The following is a 15,698-nucleotide window of genomic DNA, read 5'->3' as shown; positions in this document are numbered from 1 at the left end:
CAGTTCACATGCTGCAGGGCAAGCCTGGTGGCTTCCTTCATGATGGAGATCAGCTGGTGGTCAAGGCTGGAGTGTCTAGTCCTCACAGGACTGTATGTAGGTGTAGGACAGTTCCCAGTCCAGGGGGAAGCTGTCAATACCTTGGTAGTGTTTGTACCCAAGATTCACTGAAGACAGTCTCTCACTGCCCTGGCCTCCAACCAAACTATACAAGCATGAGGATGAGCCCCCTGCTTCCCCAGAAGCCACAGGGAGAGCAAAAAGCTGGGCCAGCTTTTTGGAGGCTGGAGGGAGAGCAGCTCCCGAGGAGTGAGACAGAATGGCAGGAACTCATTTGCGACTTAAGCCACTAAAACAAACAAACAGCAAACACCAGCATCTCCCTTCTGTTTAATCCGAAGCAGCGCCCTTCTGAATCATAAAGGGGAGACGAGCCAGGAAAGCGCTAATAAAGAAGATGAAGTGATGCGAAGAACAAGTGACATAAAAGAGAAAATGAAACAAGAATCAAGAAAGGAGTTATTGACAGATCCTCCGGTTGTTAATTAGAGGCCTGGCTTTCTATAGATCCTCATTTGCTGCATTATGCTGGTGAATTAATAGAAGACGCAACAAAAGGACATTAAAATCAACGTTTGACACCTGCTTAAATCCTCAAGAAGCCATTAATTACACATTCTTAAGAAAATGAGCTATGATACAACTCTTCTAAGTGTATAATTCCTATCTGGGATTCTTAATCATATGACTTTTCAAATGCAAGATGGATCTTTTCTGTTCATCTCGTCTGGTTCTAACCAATTAAACATTTTCTTTCATAATCATAACATTTCATATGCCAGATCTTCAAAAGAAAAGGAGCTTGTTAGCAACATACCATTTCCCACTGCTAATGTATGCTAAATTAGAATTCTTAAAAGTATTATATAGACATATAGGACATCATTAACACATTCCGGTTTAGTGAAAAGACAAAGGTAACATTCTTTTGTGGCTCAATTTTGGGGAAAAATGTTTTTTGTTTTTTTTTTCAGAATGATCTCTTTTCTTAAAAAATTAATTGATTAACAAATTAATTCCTGTCAAGCTGAGGATAAATTTTACACACAGTTTATAGATACTGAGAGAATATTTGGTTCAAATAATGTAGGAATAATAAAGGGTGTATAAGCTTATTCGGAAGAAATCGTTATTTTCTAAAGGAATTAGAACGTCTTCACAGACAGGCTTTGGTGTTTTACAGCTCCACTCCTGTTTAATGCTCACTGACAGCATATATTTTTGAGTCATTTATTTCTTAACTGTACAGCGGCCACTGTAGATTTCTTTTATGGAAACTATCCATTCCCAAATATCAAAGCATGAGTTTTCTACGCTCTGGGTTTCTGGCTCAATTCAGGAGCACAGCTGGGGACCAGTGGTTTGGTTCCCAATTAGTCAACTAAGCCCAAGATTCAATAATTTTGACCCAGCCAGGCCTCTCCCTCGGGCCTGCACAATCAAGCGGGGGAAAGTCAAACTTATGGCATAGATCACGGCCAAATCCTGCCATACAGTTATGCGCCGTCCCCAGCTACATAAACCCTACCATCCCATTTGTTTACATCTTCCTATGGCAGAGTTGAGTCATACAGGCAAAACCTAAAATATTTACCATCTGGACCTTTACAGGAAAAAAAATTGCCAACTCCCATAACAGACCATTTACACATCTCAATTCAACCACCCTGTGCGCTATGACCATGACGACAACCATCATTTTGTCTCTTGTCTGTGATGCAAATTGGCATCACCAAGAATCCCAAGAGGGATATTCTTACACCCCCACCTTTAGTTACAGCCTTTTACTCTGTTCCCCAAAGAAATCTGGAAATGAGCCACCCGTTAGTCTAATCTAACATGTTGTGTTTTTTTGGCAGCTGTGAGTCACTGATTCCTTTGCCCAGTGAGTCAATAAGATTTGGGAGCCTGCAAAATGAGGGGCTGGAAATTGGTGTCCTCATCCAGTCCTTAACCCTTCACAGGATAAAGCCCTCAAGCATACATGGTGTTGTTGGTCACCTGGGAGCACCTGCCCAGCAAGCTTTCTGTAATGGGACAGATGTTTCTCAAGTGCCCAGCACTGGCAGCCTGGTTGAATATAGAGCCAGCCTCGGCATACCAGAGACCCTGTTTGCTCACTATGTACTGATTGCAGCCCTGGGAGATTATCCCCTCCTCTCTACTTCACTCAGTCCCTCCTAACATCTCCAGACCCCACCATCTCACAACCTAGGTACAGAAACAAGAGGTCTATATTTCTGGTGCACATTTTTTTTTTTGCAGATCAAAACCTGTTCAGGGCCCATCTTCCCTTTATATAGCAGTCCTCTGCTCATGAAAAGCTTTCCACGCACAGATGCAAGGGCCGCACAGCCTGAGAACACAGTCAGAAATATGAATCGGACAGTACAAGCAAGCATTTCTCTCTCCATTCAATTATGCTCATCTCCGAAAGCCAGCGAATAAACCAGCCACAGGTGCAGACACTTTAGAAAGTCGTTCGGGAAGCCCAGGCAAACAGAGCGATCTCTACGCCCAACCATTCCTCTGTCATACCTGATCTCCTTGCAGCGTGTGCTGGTCGAGCGGTGTCTTAGTGGCAATGTTGCTGTAGTAGGCGTATGACAGTTCCCAGTCCAGGGGGTAGTTGTCAATACCTTGGTAGTGTTTGTACCCAAGATTCATTGAAGACAGTCTCTCACTGCCCTGGCCTCCAACCAAACTATACAACATGCCCTGGTTAGGAAGATATTGGCAAAGCATTCACAAGATTGTAGGCAGAGTCATAAAATCCTAACACTAAAAGGTCATCCAGCTCTATCCCTATATATAATCCTAGCCATCTCGGAAATGTTAACTTGCCTTTAAAAAAAAAAAATCTTTAGAAAAGAAGCCAACCCTGATTTCAAATGGCTTACAAATCCTTAGCGGTCTGTCCTTCCTAATGTCTGGTACTTACAATGCTCCCTTCCTGGCTTCTCTCAGTACTTTTTTTTAATCAGTCAACCAACTGTTCTAAGACTCCCTGTACTGCCGCCGCTGCTGCTGCTGTGTTACTCTGAACATATGATCTGCATGGGGGTCCCCATACCCCAACCTCCTGCTCTCAGCACATCTGTAGAATGTGGCCAGTCCAATGATTTTATTTCTAATTTGAAGAAATAGAGGCCCTGAAAGGTGAAGTCACTTGTCCACAGTCAAGCCAGCACCGTGGGGGCACAGACAGGACTAGTTTTCTATACTATTCCACTTCTGTGGGGACTGCTCCAGGGATTCAGGGAAACCTCCCATCAATCAGGAGCATCTATAGACTAAGGACATTGAAACGAGTAAGAAGAAATCTGAAAGGGACATGGAGCCATCTGGTAGAGCTAAAGAAGATGAGTTTCCCTTATCAGATGTGTGCAGATCTGAAAATTAAAAGCAACCAGAGAACATCTAGTTGTCTCTCTCTCTCTCTCCCTCCCTCCTTCCTCTAAGACAGAGTCTTGCAGTGTTTGTTACCCAAGTGACCTTCCAACACACAATCCTCCAATCTCAGCCTCCTGAGTAGCCGCGATTACAGGTGTGCCCTGGTTCAGCAGTATTTCTTGTGATGGCTCATTTTATCTGTCAATTTGTCGATGCCAAGGGGAGCCCAGTTTAAATATTATCCCTGGCTGTGCCTGTGAGGGTGTTTCCAGATGAGATTAGCATTTCAATTTGTGGACTGAGTGCAGCAGATGGCCCTCCCCAAGGTGGGCGGTCCCTATCCAATTCCTTTTTAAATCCTAAAGAGAACTGAAAGGCAGAGAAAGAAGAAACTGCTACTTTTTGCTTCCTGCCTGCTTGCTTGAACTGGGACTTGGCCTCTTCCTGCCCTTGGACTGGAATGGACACCACCAGCTCCCCTGGTCTTCAGGCTCAGACTAGAAATACACCTGGGGCTTTCCTAGCCTCTCACGGACAGACTGCTGATTGTGAAACTTCTCAACCTCCATAACTGTGTGAGCCAATTCTTCATGAGAAATAGTTTCATATATATAGTCTTCATATACATATACATACAGACATATACATATACATAATCCCATTGGTTCTGTTTCTCTGGGGAACCCTGACTAATACACTTATGAAAATGTGACTTTAAATGTTAGGCAAGTTGCATAATCGATTTGGATTCAGAACTGAAAAAGAAATCTGCTGTGGCATTTATTTTGATGGTAGAAGCTGGATGTGACCATACTTTGCTTAGAGATTCCAATACTTCTCTTGGCTAAAAAATGATATAGGATAATGGTTTCAGAGTCAGGAGAAGAAGCCCCTGTGTTGACTCTGGCAAGCCCAGCTCAAATGGTTCCTTTGATGATCTACCCGATGTACCCCCCTCCCCCAAAGGCTGCATCAGTAAAGGCAAAAAGGTTCCTTTACACTCACAGAAAGCAGAGAACCCTGCATTTACACTGTCCTAGGTGTACAGATTTTAAAGGACGCCAAGGAACTGCACCATGTCCAGTTCTGGCAGATACAACACAGGTGACTGATGCTCCCAGAGCCCACGAAATACTCGCCTGCTGCTGGTCCCGAGGCACGTTTAATCCAGTTTCATAGAAGACTGCGAGGTAGTAGGATGCTTTATGGTATCCACAGCAGCTGGAATCTATCAGAAAGGGCACGACGGAGCTGATTTGGTGAAGACCATCAGCACTGGAGAGCCTCTTCACAGCCTTCTCAAATATCCTCCCACCGATTTCTACTACAGATTCCTTTGGGCTCCCTGGCCCTGTAAATAACACAATCCACAGCACATGAAATTAATTACCATGGGATCGACATGGCTTTGGAAAGAAGAGGGGAAAGCCAATTAAATCACCTGAGTTATTGATACGGCTGGTCCTGCAGTACCTTGAAATATACCACCTTCTGGGGAGGTAAATGAAACCCTTTGGGGACGCCAGGGTGTCATTCTGGAAATAGCTTGTTCTTTGGCACTAAATGACAGCCTAGTATCCTGGGAAAAGAATGTGCCTCACGGAGCTGAGAGGGGGGCCTCAGGAGAGTAATTTACTCAGTGTAATTCACCAGCCAATCAGGACCACTGGAACTGCCAGAGAGGTGTTTTTTTTTTTTTTTTTTCCCTTTCTAAGAGTCTCTAAAGAAGAATGTGTTTTGTCTCAGAAAATAGTTCTTAGGTGCTGCTTTAAAAGTTTGGGTGAAAGAATCTTATTTCCAGATGCTCCCTCATCATCGCTTGCTTCCAGTTTTTCTCATGGGTCTCAATACGATAATAAGAGTGAGTCAGCTTCTATCTAGGGCTTACAGCATGCCGGCCGATATCCGGGCTTGCGTACTATGCCAGTTGTGCCAACCCATCCCCTACAATCTTATGATTGGTACTATTATTAGCCTCCTCACTTTTCACATAAGGAGACTGATTTCTGGAGAAGAGAAATAGCTTGTGTACAGTTACAAAGGCTGGCAAGGGGCTGAGCCCACCTTTGAACCCACCTTGGAACCCAGCCTGCAGGTCGCTAAAGCTGCAGCTCACTCCATCTGCCATGATTAAAACCTTGCAAACAGGCAGGCGTTCGGCTCCATCAGAACCTCACCACCGCCATAGAGCTTTGCTACATAACTACTTTAGGCTACAGGCTGCTTCCTTTTATAGAATCCTCCCATGAATCTATATGCTAGCCGGCTGTGAAGCCGCATGTCTATTATCCCAGTACTTGGGAGGCTGAGACAGGAGGATAGCAGGTTTGAAGAGGCCCTCAACAATTTAATAAAGACCATGTTTCAAAAAATAAAGTAAAATAGCTGGGTATGGTGGCGCAAGCTTGTAATCCCAGTACTCGGGATGCTGAGATAAAAGGATCACAGGTTCATGGCCGGCCTCAGCTCCTTAGTGAGGCCCTCTGCAACTTAGTGAAACCCTGTTTCAAATTAAAGAATAAAAAATAGAGCTAGGGGTACAGCTCAGAGGTAGAACGCCCCTGGGTTCAATCTTCAGTGCTAAAAATAAATAAATAAAATAGGGCTGGGGTATAGTACAGTGGTAGAATGCCTCAGTACCCCCCAAAAAAATCTATAATCTGATCAATATTTAAGGTTAAATGAGCAGGTTTGAAAGTCCTGCATGTAACTCTAAGAGTCTTCTAAAGTCGGTCTCCATTATTCATCTCTCTTGTTCATTATCAGCCAAGAAATGTTTACTTTCTAGGACGTAAAATGCACTCTTCAAGAGGCCATGTGGTAAGAGATAACACAGGAGAGGGCACCATGTCATTTACAGGTAAGTGCTAAGGTACCTGTAAATAATGTCAACTTGAATGTTACGTTAAATGTCAACTTAAGGCTAGAAACTCGCCTGCCCAGTATCGTGTTTTTATATTCTTCATCCTATCCAAAATTAAAATGTTATTTAAAGCAAAAAACATCTTTCAGGAGACAACAAGGGGCTGGCTCTTATCAGCACTCCATCACAGGATGAGCAGCGCTGCCCACGTGGGAGGGCTTGGCATTGGGTTTATTTCAGGGCAATTCCCTTGCAGAGGTCTGTGCTAAAAAACAGAGGCCACGATCAGGAAGATGCAGGGATGAGATTGTGAAAGCTGACACATTGTTTATGAGCTGGTGCTGGTCCCTGGGGACGCACAGTCAGGCTGGCTGTCCCAGAGAGGGGGACACTGTTCCTGCACCGAGCTGTGGGGGCCCCCTCCTCCACCAGCTGCATCTGCTTCGGCTCCCTGGATCCCAAGCATGCAGCACAGAAGGGGCTGAAAAAAGCATCTCACTGAACAAGTGGAGTTGCTCCTTTGGCTGTAATCTTTTAAACTCTTTTTTTAACTCTCTAAAGAAATAGCCATTTGTTGCAAGAAAAATCAAACAATGCAGATTTATATAAAATAAAGACAGAAGCTACCCCCTCCCAATCGTTAAGGGTGAAGATAAAAACTGTTGACGGCTGGGTATGTATGCTTTGAGACTTTTCCTTTGCATACACAATAATTCATATACACATCTATTTACATATATTTATGCGCATTTTCTTTTCAAAAATAACATAGTATGCAGCTATAGATTCTGCCTCTCAAATTTCTTTTTAAAACTAACTACGTAGTATGTGTAACTGTGCACAGCTGTCCAAAGCTGTCTCTTCAAGCTCCAATAGCACAGCCACTTCTTGGTGTCCATGGCGGATTGCTTCCAGGTACACAAATGCCCTCGGGGCAAGCCCCCACAGACACTGAGAGTATTTACATATAACCTACACACATCCTCCTGTACACTTTAAATCATCTCTAGATTAATTATAATGCCTAATACAATGTAAATGCTATGTAAACAATTGTTATACTGTATTGCTTAAGAACTAATGACATGAGCCGGGCGTGGTGGCGCAGGAGAGGCTGAGACCGAGGATCGCGGTTTGTGGACAGCCTCAGCTACTTAGCGAGGCCCTTCCAAACTCAGTGAGACCCTGTTTCAAAATAAATAAATTAGCCGGGCGTGGTGGCGCACGCTTGTAATCCCCGTGCTTGGGAGGCAGAGAAAGGAGGATAGCGCAGGTTCGAAGCCAGCCGCGCGCTCTGGCTTAGGAGACCCTGTTTCCAAATAAAAATGTAAAAATAGGTCTGGAAGTGTAGCCCGGAGGTAGAAGGGCTTCCAGGAACCCCAGTACCACCAAAAAATAAAAATAAAAAAATTAATTAATTAATTAATTAATTAATAAAAAGACTAAAAGCTGAGGGTGTAGCTTGAAGGTACAATGCCCCTGGGTTCTATCCTAAGTACCACAAAAAAAAAAGCCTAATGACTAAAAAACATGTCTGTACATGTTTATTATAGATAGAATGTGTTTCCTGAGGGGTTTTGTTGTAGCTGTCATTTTGTCTTGTTTTGTTGTTATTGTTGTTGCACTGCTGGGAAGAGAACCCAAGGTCTTGTACCTGTTAGGAAAGTTTATTAACACTATATTCCCTCCTATTTTTCTCTTTCTTTCTTTCTTTCTTTCTTTCTTTCTTTCTTTCTTTCTCTTTCTTCTTTCTTTTCTCTCTCTTTCTCTTTTTGTGTGTATTTGTATGTGGTCCTGAGGATTGAACTCAGAAACATACTACCTCCGAACTACATTCCCAGCCCTTTTGTACTCTTTGCTTTGAAAAAGGGTCTCACTGAGTTGCTGAGAATCTCACTACGTGCTGAGGCTGTCTTTGAACCTGTGATCCTTCCAAGTCAACCTCCCAAGGACTGGAATTACAGGCGTGCCTGACAACACCCGGCTTTTCTGAATATTTTGGCCCATGGTTGGTTGAAGGCACAGATGTGGAACCCACAGATACAGAAAGACGTATTGCATTTTACGGCTGTACCATTTTCCCAACCAGCTCTCCATTTTTAGACTCTTGGGTTGCTTCCAGTAGTGTTGCTAAAGCCCGTAGCATGGCAATGGACATCCTTGAACATTTCACCTGTTCACCTGTTGGGATATATTTGAAAAACATCCTTTTCCACCAGGAGTCTCCGAATCTTGCTTTGGATTTTCCCTTCATGCAGCTGAGATACAGATGCCACCCTCCCTACCGGTGAGCTACTCTAAGAACCTTTTCCTTTAGATTCAGTCTGCACTGTAGCATTTAGACCGGTTGCAACATAAATCCTACTGCTCCTCATTCATATATTTACTTTTAAATATGTGCTCATTTCAGAAGCCCCTCTGTGAACATTCTAACAAAGCGGCATTAACATTTTGTTAACGATTCATCCCTGCCTCACCTGCTCTGCCAAATGCCTACCCAGGATGATGGGTTTTGCCTGAGCACACACGGACCTGAGCTCTGTGGGCTCAGAGGAGGGAAGAGGCTCCAAACAAATGAAGCTCCAAATGAAACACTTGCCCTGCTGACCCTGGCTCAGAAGCCCAGAAATCATTAGCAGGCGTGCTGGAGTAGCTGGGATTCTAGAATAAGGAGTGTGATCAGAATCCTTCACCAGACTCAAAACACCTTCGCATAGCCAAGCATGGTGGTGCTCACCTATAATCCCAATACCTGGGAGGCTGAGACCGAAGGATTGCAGGTTCCGGAACAGCCTCAGAAACAAAGCGAGACTCTCTTGGCCACCTAGTGAGACTCTGTTTCAAAACAAACAAATAAAAGACTCAAGGGTGTAGCTTGGAGGTAGAATGCCTGCCCCTGGGTTCAATCCCCAGCACCATCAAAACAAACAAACAAAAACACAAACAAACCCTAAGCACAAAAACTTTGCAGACTGAAATGTGGGCAAGTTGAAAAACTTTCACTTTTGTCTATTACAGTTCTTAACTCCCCCCAAAATACTATCAATCACTATTTTCTCTGCATAAGAATCTAAACAATTTCCTGCACTAGTGAATACAGTAAAAGGGGGGGGGGTAAGAAGGATTCTAAGGTAAAATTGCTCATTTCACACATTTGTTAAAGTTTGAATTCCAACTGTTGCCTCAAATCAAAGCTGCCATGTTTTTGGTGATATTGTGAAACTGGCGATTTTAAAGTCAGTTTAATGAAACTGTTAATTTCACCCATCTGGCTTAACATATGCATTTTTTTCCTAGTCTTTCTGCAACTAAAAGCATGCCTTGTTTATGGAGATTAATGGTGTAATGAAGAAACAAACAAACAAAATAGAAAGAGAAGTCATTTCCCCATATTCTTTCTAGAAACTAAGGAACAAAAGCCACTGAGCCACCCTTAACTAACCCCTACTATTTTCCAAATATGGTGCCATTTTTTCTCTTTTTTTCTTTTAATTTACCATAATAGCACAAGGTCATCATTTGTGTGTTCATTAGAAGAGGCAAGAAGGTAGCCGTTTGCCCAAGGGCCCAAAGCCGGAGCCAGCATCTGATTGAGAATTCAGAGGGAGAAAGGCACCCTCATTCCTCGCGAGAGGGACAGACATCAATAAGAAAGTCATTTTGGGTTTCAAGCTTCCGAATGGTGTAATGCATCCAAAGTAGAAGTTTGGAAGGGGGGGGGGAGTAAAAGGAGAAAATGTCATTTAACCATAGGAAGGAATGTTCTTCATCTTGTTTTAAAAAAACAAAACAGCACATTCCTCGTTTGCATTCAGATCCAGTAAGGCCCAACGGGTTTCCAAAGCTAAAGGAGTTGGTTTTTATTTCTCTCGAAAGTAAACCTTTTCTACCTTTCAGTACCGAGTAAATTTTCTGATTTTACATACGTCATTTCTCTCTCGCTCGCTCTCTCTCTCTCTCTCTCTCGCTCTCTCTCGCTCTCTCTCGCTCTCTCGCTCTCTCTCTCTCTCTCTCTCTCTCTCTCGCTCTCTCTCGCTCTCTCTCTCTCGCTCTCTCTCGCTCTCGCTCTTGCTCTCTCGCTCTCTCTCCTCCCTTCTTCCATCTTGCTCCTTCCAGGACTATTATTCTCTGGGTAGGAAAATCATAGTCCATTCTTTGTTTCCTTTTTCATGCCTCTGTGTATTTTTTAAAAAGTAAAAAATGTATGCCTTAAAAATAATAATAATAAAAATATGAAGATGATGGTTCTTTAACAAATACCAGTGAGCATTGCTTCTAAAAGGAAGCAGTATTCTGGTGTCACTCCGTAACATAATTGTATTTCTACCCATGCTCTCCATCTGAGGGTCTCCAAATAAGCATTGCAATTGTTGGCAAAAACAAAATTGAGAAAAAGTAGAGCTTTGCTAGAACTGCCTGTAACCCGCCTATGCATTGTGTGGGGGCACCTCTTCCCTCACATCCATGCTCCCCAGCCTGGGGCAAGAGGCAGGCAGCCATCCAGAGGGAGCAAGGCAGATGGTGTCAGCCCTGGGAGATGAGCCCAGCCCCAGACCTGGCCTCATCCCAGAGAACCACTGATTGGCAGGTCTTGGAGTTCCTGCAGTCACACGCCCTGGCTCCAAAGACTCAGTGGTGCCCCACGTGGGGTGCAGGGGGGAGAGGGGAGTTGGCAGTCTGGCCTAGGGCTAGATGTCCTGAAGGGCCCTGGCCAGCGCACCTGTCCTGCCCACCTGTCCCTCCCCACCTCCATCCCAGCTGCTCAGAAGCCTGGACCTCACCTAACTGCACCTGACCTTAGGCCCTTCCTTGCTGGGCCTGCCATCATCCACCCACTGGTCCCCAACCCATGTAGCTGCCTTTACTGCAGCTTTTCTCCAGCCCATCCCTGCTGCCTAGTTTCCCTGGAAGCCAGACACCCATTCAAAGGACTTCTGAATTCAAATGGTTCAGTTTTGACAAGGAAGGTGTGATAGGAGAGTAAAAGAAACAGCCAGCACACCCCTTAAATAATGAAAAGACACATACTCAAATGCTACTGTACTGGCATTAGAAAGAACCCACATACTAACGGGGCGATTTCTATGTCCTGGCAGGAGCTGCTTTCCTAAAGCATTAGAGATGTTCAAGAAACATCTTAGCGATCCACTGTTCCAATTCCCCCTCCTGAAGGCCTGATTGGGATCTTGTGTGGGTTGCCACCCCAGATCTGGACAGTGATGAACTTGGGGACAGAGCTGCACAGGAGAATTCCTGGTCCAGGCAAAGCCATCAGGATGCAGAGTGCCGGCTCCAAATGCCAGAGGCAGCAGAGCTCCCAGGACCCATCTACATGCGTTGCAGCTGCGACCCCCAAGGAGCGCTGCCATCTTTAATTCAAAGGCTGACCAACTCTGGGAGGTAAGGGACAAGCCTGTTATATACCAGGGTGGGAGACACCAGTGGGAACAGCCGCTTTCTATACCGGGTTGGTGCATCAGCTGTCAGTGTGCAACGTGCCTCCCCCTCCGTACCCCCTGGCACTTGGCAGAAAGCCGTGGAGGGGGCTGCTTTGGCCATTTGCTGCAGTTGCTCCAGGATGCACTCCAAACACGGCCCAAGTTGAGTTTGCATGTACCTTGGGTTGTTTTCCACCTGAGCATCTGTACATCTCAGCCACAGATTACAGGTAATAAGAAAGCAAGGACCATGAGGAGGGCTGTATTCTGGTATTTTGTAAGCAGGTGCTCAAATGACAAGGAAGGATTCCTGTCTACGTTTCCTGATAGTGGAAACCTGGCAAATAGGGTCCTGCTAGACTTGGAAAACCAGGAGTATGCTTACAGAGGTGTTTATAGACACAGGACTGCAGCCCCCAAGAGGAACAGGCTCAGGAAGAGAAGGAGAAATGAGAAAACTGTAGGAAGAAGGAGAATAAGCCCAGTAGTTTATAATCAGGCTGGCCTGGAGCCACGGCTTGGTACGTGTAGACTTTGGACTTGTGTCTCCTGGAAGTCACATTCTTCATTCCTGCAGTGACTCATTCACCTAACAAAGACCCTGGAGTGCAGTCTGTACACCAAGATCCCTTATTCATCTGGAGTGCATGCACTCACTCAGCAAATGCTTACTGAGGCGAAGGCCTTCAAAGAAAACCTAGATACTGTTCCTGTTTGAGGATTCTAAGCTCAACTGTGGAATCGGGCAAATCAACCATTGTGTTAATTAGCCTTTTCATCGCTGTGACTAAAACCCTGGACAAGAACTACTTAGAGGAGGAAAGGCTGACTTCGGCTCTCAGTTTCAGAGGTTCAGTCCATGGTCAGCTGTCTCCAGGACAGATGCATTGTGGGAGCTGGGATGGCAGAAGAAAGCTGCTCAACTCATGGCTGCTGTAAGGAGGGAAAAAGAGGGAGGGAGGGAGGGAGGGAGAGAAAGAAAGAGAGGAGAGAGAGAGAGAGAGGGAGAGGGAGAGAGAGAGAGAGAGAGAGAGAGAGAGAGAGAGAGAGAGAGAGAGAAAGAGAGGCCAGGGGCAGATAAAGTCCTTAAGGCTCACCTCCTCCAGCCACCTGCCACTGAGCTTTGCTGTATTGCCAACCTATGAGCTTTTCTGGAGACATTCCATAGCTAAACCATAGCAACTGCCATTAAGCAGCAGGATGGTTACTATAAAGAAATAACTACGAAGTGGCAAGGGGGATATGGGAGAGGAGCTGTGGGCCTGGGGAGATGGGAGCGAGGACGTGAGGAGGCAGTACTTGAATCGGGGCGGGAAGCTGGCGGCCACGAAGGCAAGCAGCGGAGTGTGAACGTGTGAGGTATGTTCTTCGAAGAGTAGAGTCTGTACACTGAGCTCCCTTGTTCATCTGGAGCGGATGCAGTCACTCAACCAATGCCTGTTGAGGCGAAAGCTTTAAAGAAAACCTAGATGCTGTTCCTGTTGAAGAGGATGGGGCACACACGTGCTGTGCGGGTTCACATGGGAGAAGATGGATTCACTACGCAGCCGTAGATGCCCAGAACCATTGCAGGCACTGTGAAGAACTGAAAGGATAAGTTGGATACTTCCAGCTCCCGTGCTGCCCCAACAAGCTCACAACTGAGGAAACAAGAGCAACACACACACAGCCTCAAATAGTTGTAAGTCAAGGCAGAGTGCGTCAGGCTGGCCTGCCCCGCACGTCGACATAGTACCTTCCTGTCCATGAAGCTCTTTCATAGATCTAGTGTCACTTCAGAAAAGCCTCACATTCTTAATTCTACAAAGTCAGACTTGCCCTAGTCTAGAAACTGCTGTACAAAACTTAACAGCACCTCACACCTATGAAAATGGCTACTATTTTTAAAAGATGGAAAATAGCAAGTGTTGGTGAGGACGTAGTGCCCTTGTGCACTGTTGGTGAGGGCAGAAAGTGACCTGGTGACTACAGAAGCAGCAGGGACATTCCTCACAAAATTAAACACAGGGGCACCACAGGACCGGCATTTCTGCTTCTGGGTATATACCCCCAAAGAACTGAGACTCAGTGTCTCTGAGGGAAGATCTCGGTACTCCTATGGACACAGCAGAGGTGTTCACAGTAGTCAAGGGGCAGAAGCAGCCCAAGCACCCATCGGTGAATGAATGAATAAACAAGACGTGGGCTGTACAAACGACGGGACACTGCTCAGCTTTAAACAAGAAGGCAGTTTCGACACACACACTAAACCACAGTTGAAGACACTTCGCCAAGTAAAAACAGGCAGCCTCAGAAAGATAGAGACTGCATGATTCCACTCGCGTGCGGCACCTACAGAAGTCAAACTCCAGGATGGAGAGGGAAATGGCGGTTTTCTGGGTGTGTGGGAGGGGAAATGGGGAGGGTTTTTTTTTTGTTTTGTTTTGTTTTTTTTTTGGTGGTACTGGGGTTCCTGGAAGCCCTTCTACTTCCAGGCTACACTCCCAGACCTATTTTATACTTTTTTTTTTTTTTTTTTTTTACTTTTGAAAACAGGGTCTCTTAAGCCAGCGCATCTGGCTTTGAACCTGCACAATCCTCCTGTCTCCACCTCCCAAGCGCCGGGATTACAAGCGTGCGCCACCACACCCTGGGAGATGGGGAGTTTTTAAATGACTTTAGTATTTCCGTTTTCCCACATACCGGGAGAAATAGAGATCTGTTGCATGATAATGTGAATACCCTTCCCACTACTGAACTGTATATTTAAAAATGATTAAGAGGGCAAGCCGGGCGTGGTGGCGCACGCCTGTAATCCCCGCGCTTGGGAGGCTGAGACAGGAGGATCGCACGGGTTCGAAGCCAGCCTCAGCTACTTAGTGAGGCTTTCAGAAACTTAGTGAGACCCTGTTTCCAAATAAAATATATATTTAAAAAAGGTCTGGGAGTGTAACCCGGAGGTAGAAAGCCTCTGGGTTCCACCCCCAGTACCACCAATAAATAAATAAATATGATTAAGAGGGCAAACTATGTTATGTGTATTTCACTACTAAATAAATAAATAAATAAGCATAAATAATAAAAAAAAATCTCCTCCAGGCGTGGTGGGGCATGCTTGCAATCTCAGTACTTGGGAGGCTGAGATAGGAAGATGGTAGGTTTGCGGCCAGCCTCAGCTACTTAGTGAGGCCTTCGCATCTTAGTAAGACCCTGTTTCAAAACAAAGAATAAAAAATAGGGTTGGGGTGTAGTTTGGAGGTAGAATGTCTCTAGGATGAATCCCCAATACCACAAAAAAGAAAAAAAAATAGAAAACTCAAAAAGTAAAATTTAATTAAAACATACAAAATCATAGCCCTTAAGGAATAAAGGTACGACTATTTGGCAATTATCCCTTGAGTTCAAGAGATCTGTTTTCTGGGACCAAATGGGAGCCAGTAGCCACTTGCTAGCAGGCTGCAGGGCCCACTCTCCATTCTCCCTGTTCGTTAATGAAGCTCGCCACCCCGGTGATCCTCAGACGTGTGCGTTGTTTGGTTTGGATGGTGATCCAACTAAAATCACAGAGTGTAGGAGAAAAAAAATCGCTCTCCAGTCTAACATGTGCACATGCAGCAGCCTGGAACCAGAGTGCCGGCTGTGAAAACGGGGAGGTGCTGCCCAGAGAACAGACGACTGCCTCCTTAAGAATCCAGATAACGGACCATGGTCTGCCGCATCTTCTCTGTTAAAAAATCCAGGAAAAATAATTTCACAAGTTAATTCCTTTGGGGGAACTGAGGGAGCCGATGTTTTCTTTATATTTGGCCTCAATAACTCTTACACAAAATGAGAAAACATTCTTTGTTCTGTCTTGGCTTATTTGGGGCACTCAGTCATTTCTTGTTTGGCGAATGAACGACTGAAAGACTTTAGATACACGTAGTTCAATGTCTTTCTTTCCTACTGCACCTATTCCGTTCCAA

General features: G+C 45.0%; 1 protein-coding gene across 1 annotated transcript in view; it reads right to left on the bottom strand.

The window, feature by feature from the left end:
• SEL1L3 (SEL1L family member 3) overlaps positions 1–15,698 on the bottom strand; it is a gene marked incomplete at both ends in the record, with an annotated part of 114,103 nt that overhangs the window by 49,240 nt on the left and 49,165 nt on the right. The window contains 2 exons of the mRNA XM_080697461.1: positions 2,599–2,778; positions 4,593–4,804. Coding sequence (XP_080553587.1) covers positions 2,599–2,778; positions 4,593–4,804 — 392 coding nt within the window. The remainder of the gene's footprint in view (positions 1–2,598; positions 2,779–4,592; positions 4,805–15,698) is intronic.

This window comes from Muscardinus avellanarius (genome assembly GCF_963383645.1).
Source record: "Muscardinus avellanarius genome assembly, chromosome: 6".
NCBI classification, from domain to species: Eukaryota; Metazoa; Chordata; class Mammalia; order Rodentia; family Gliridae; genus Muscardinus; species Muscardinus avellanarius.
The sequence above is the reverse complement of the archived record's forward strand: the minus strand, read 5'-3'. Positions and strand labels throughout refer to the sequence as shown.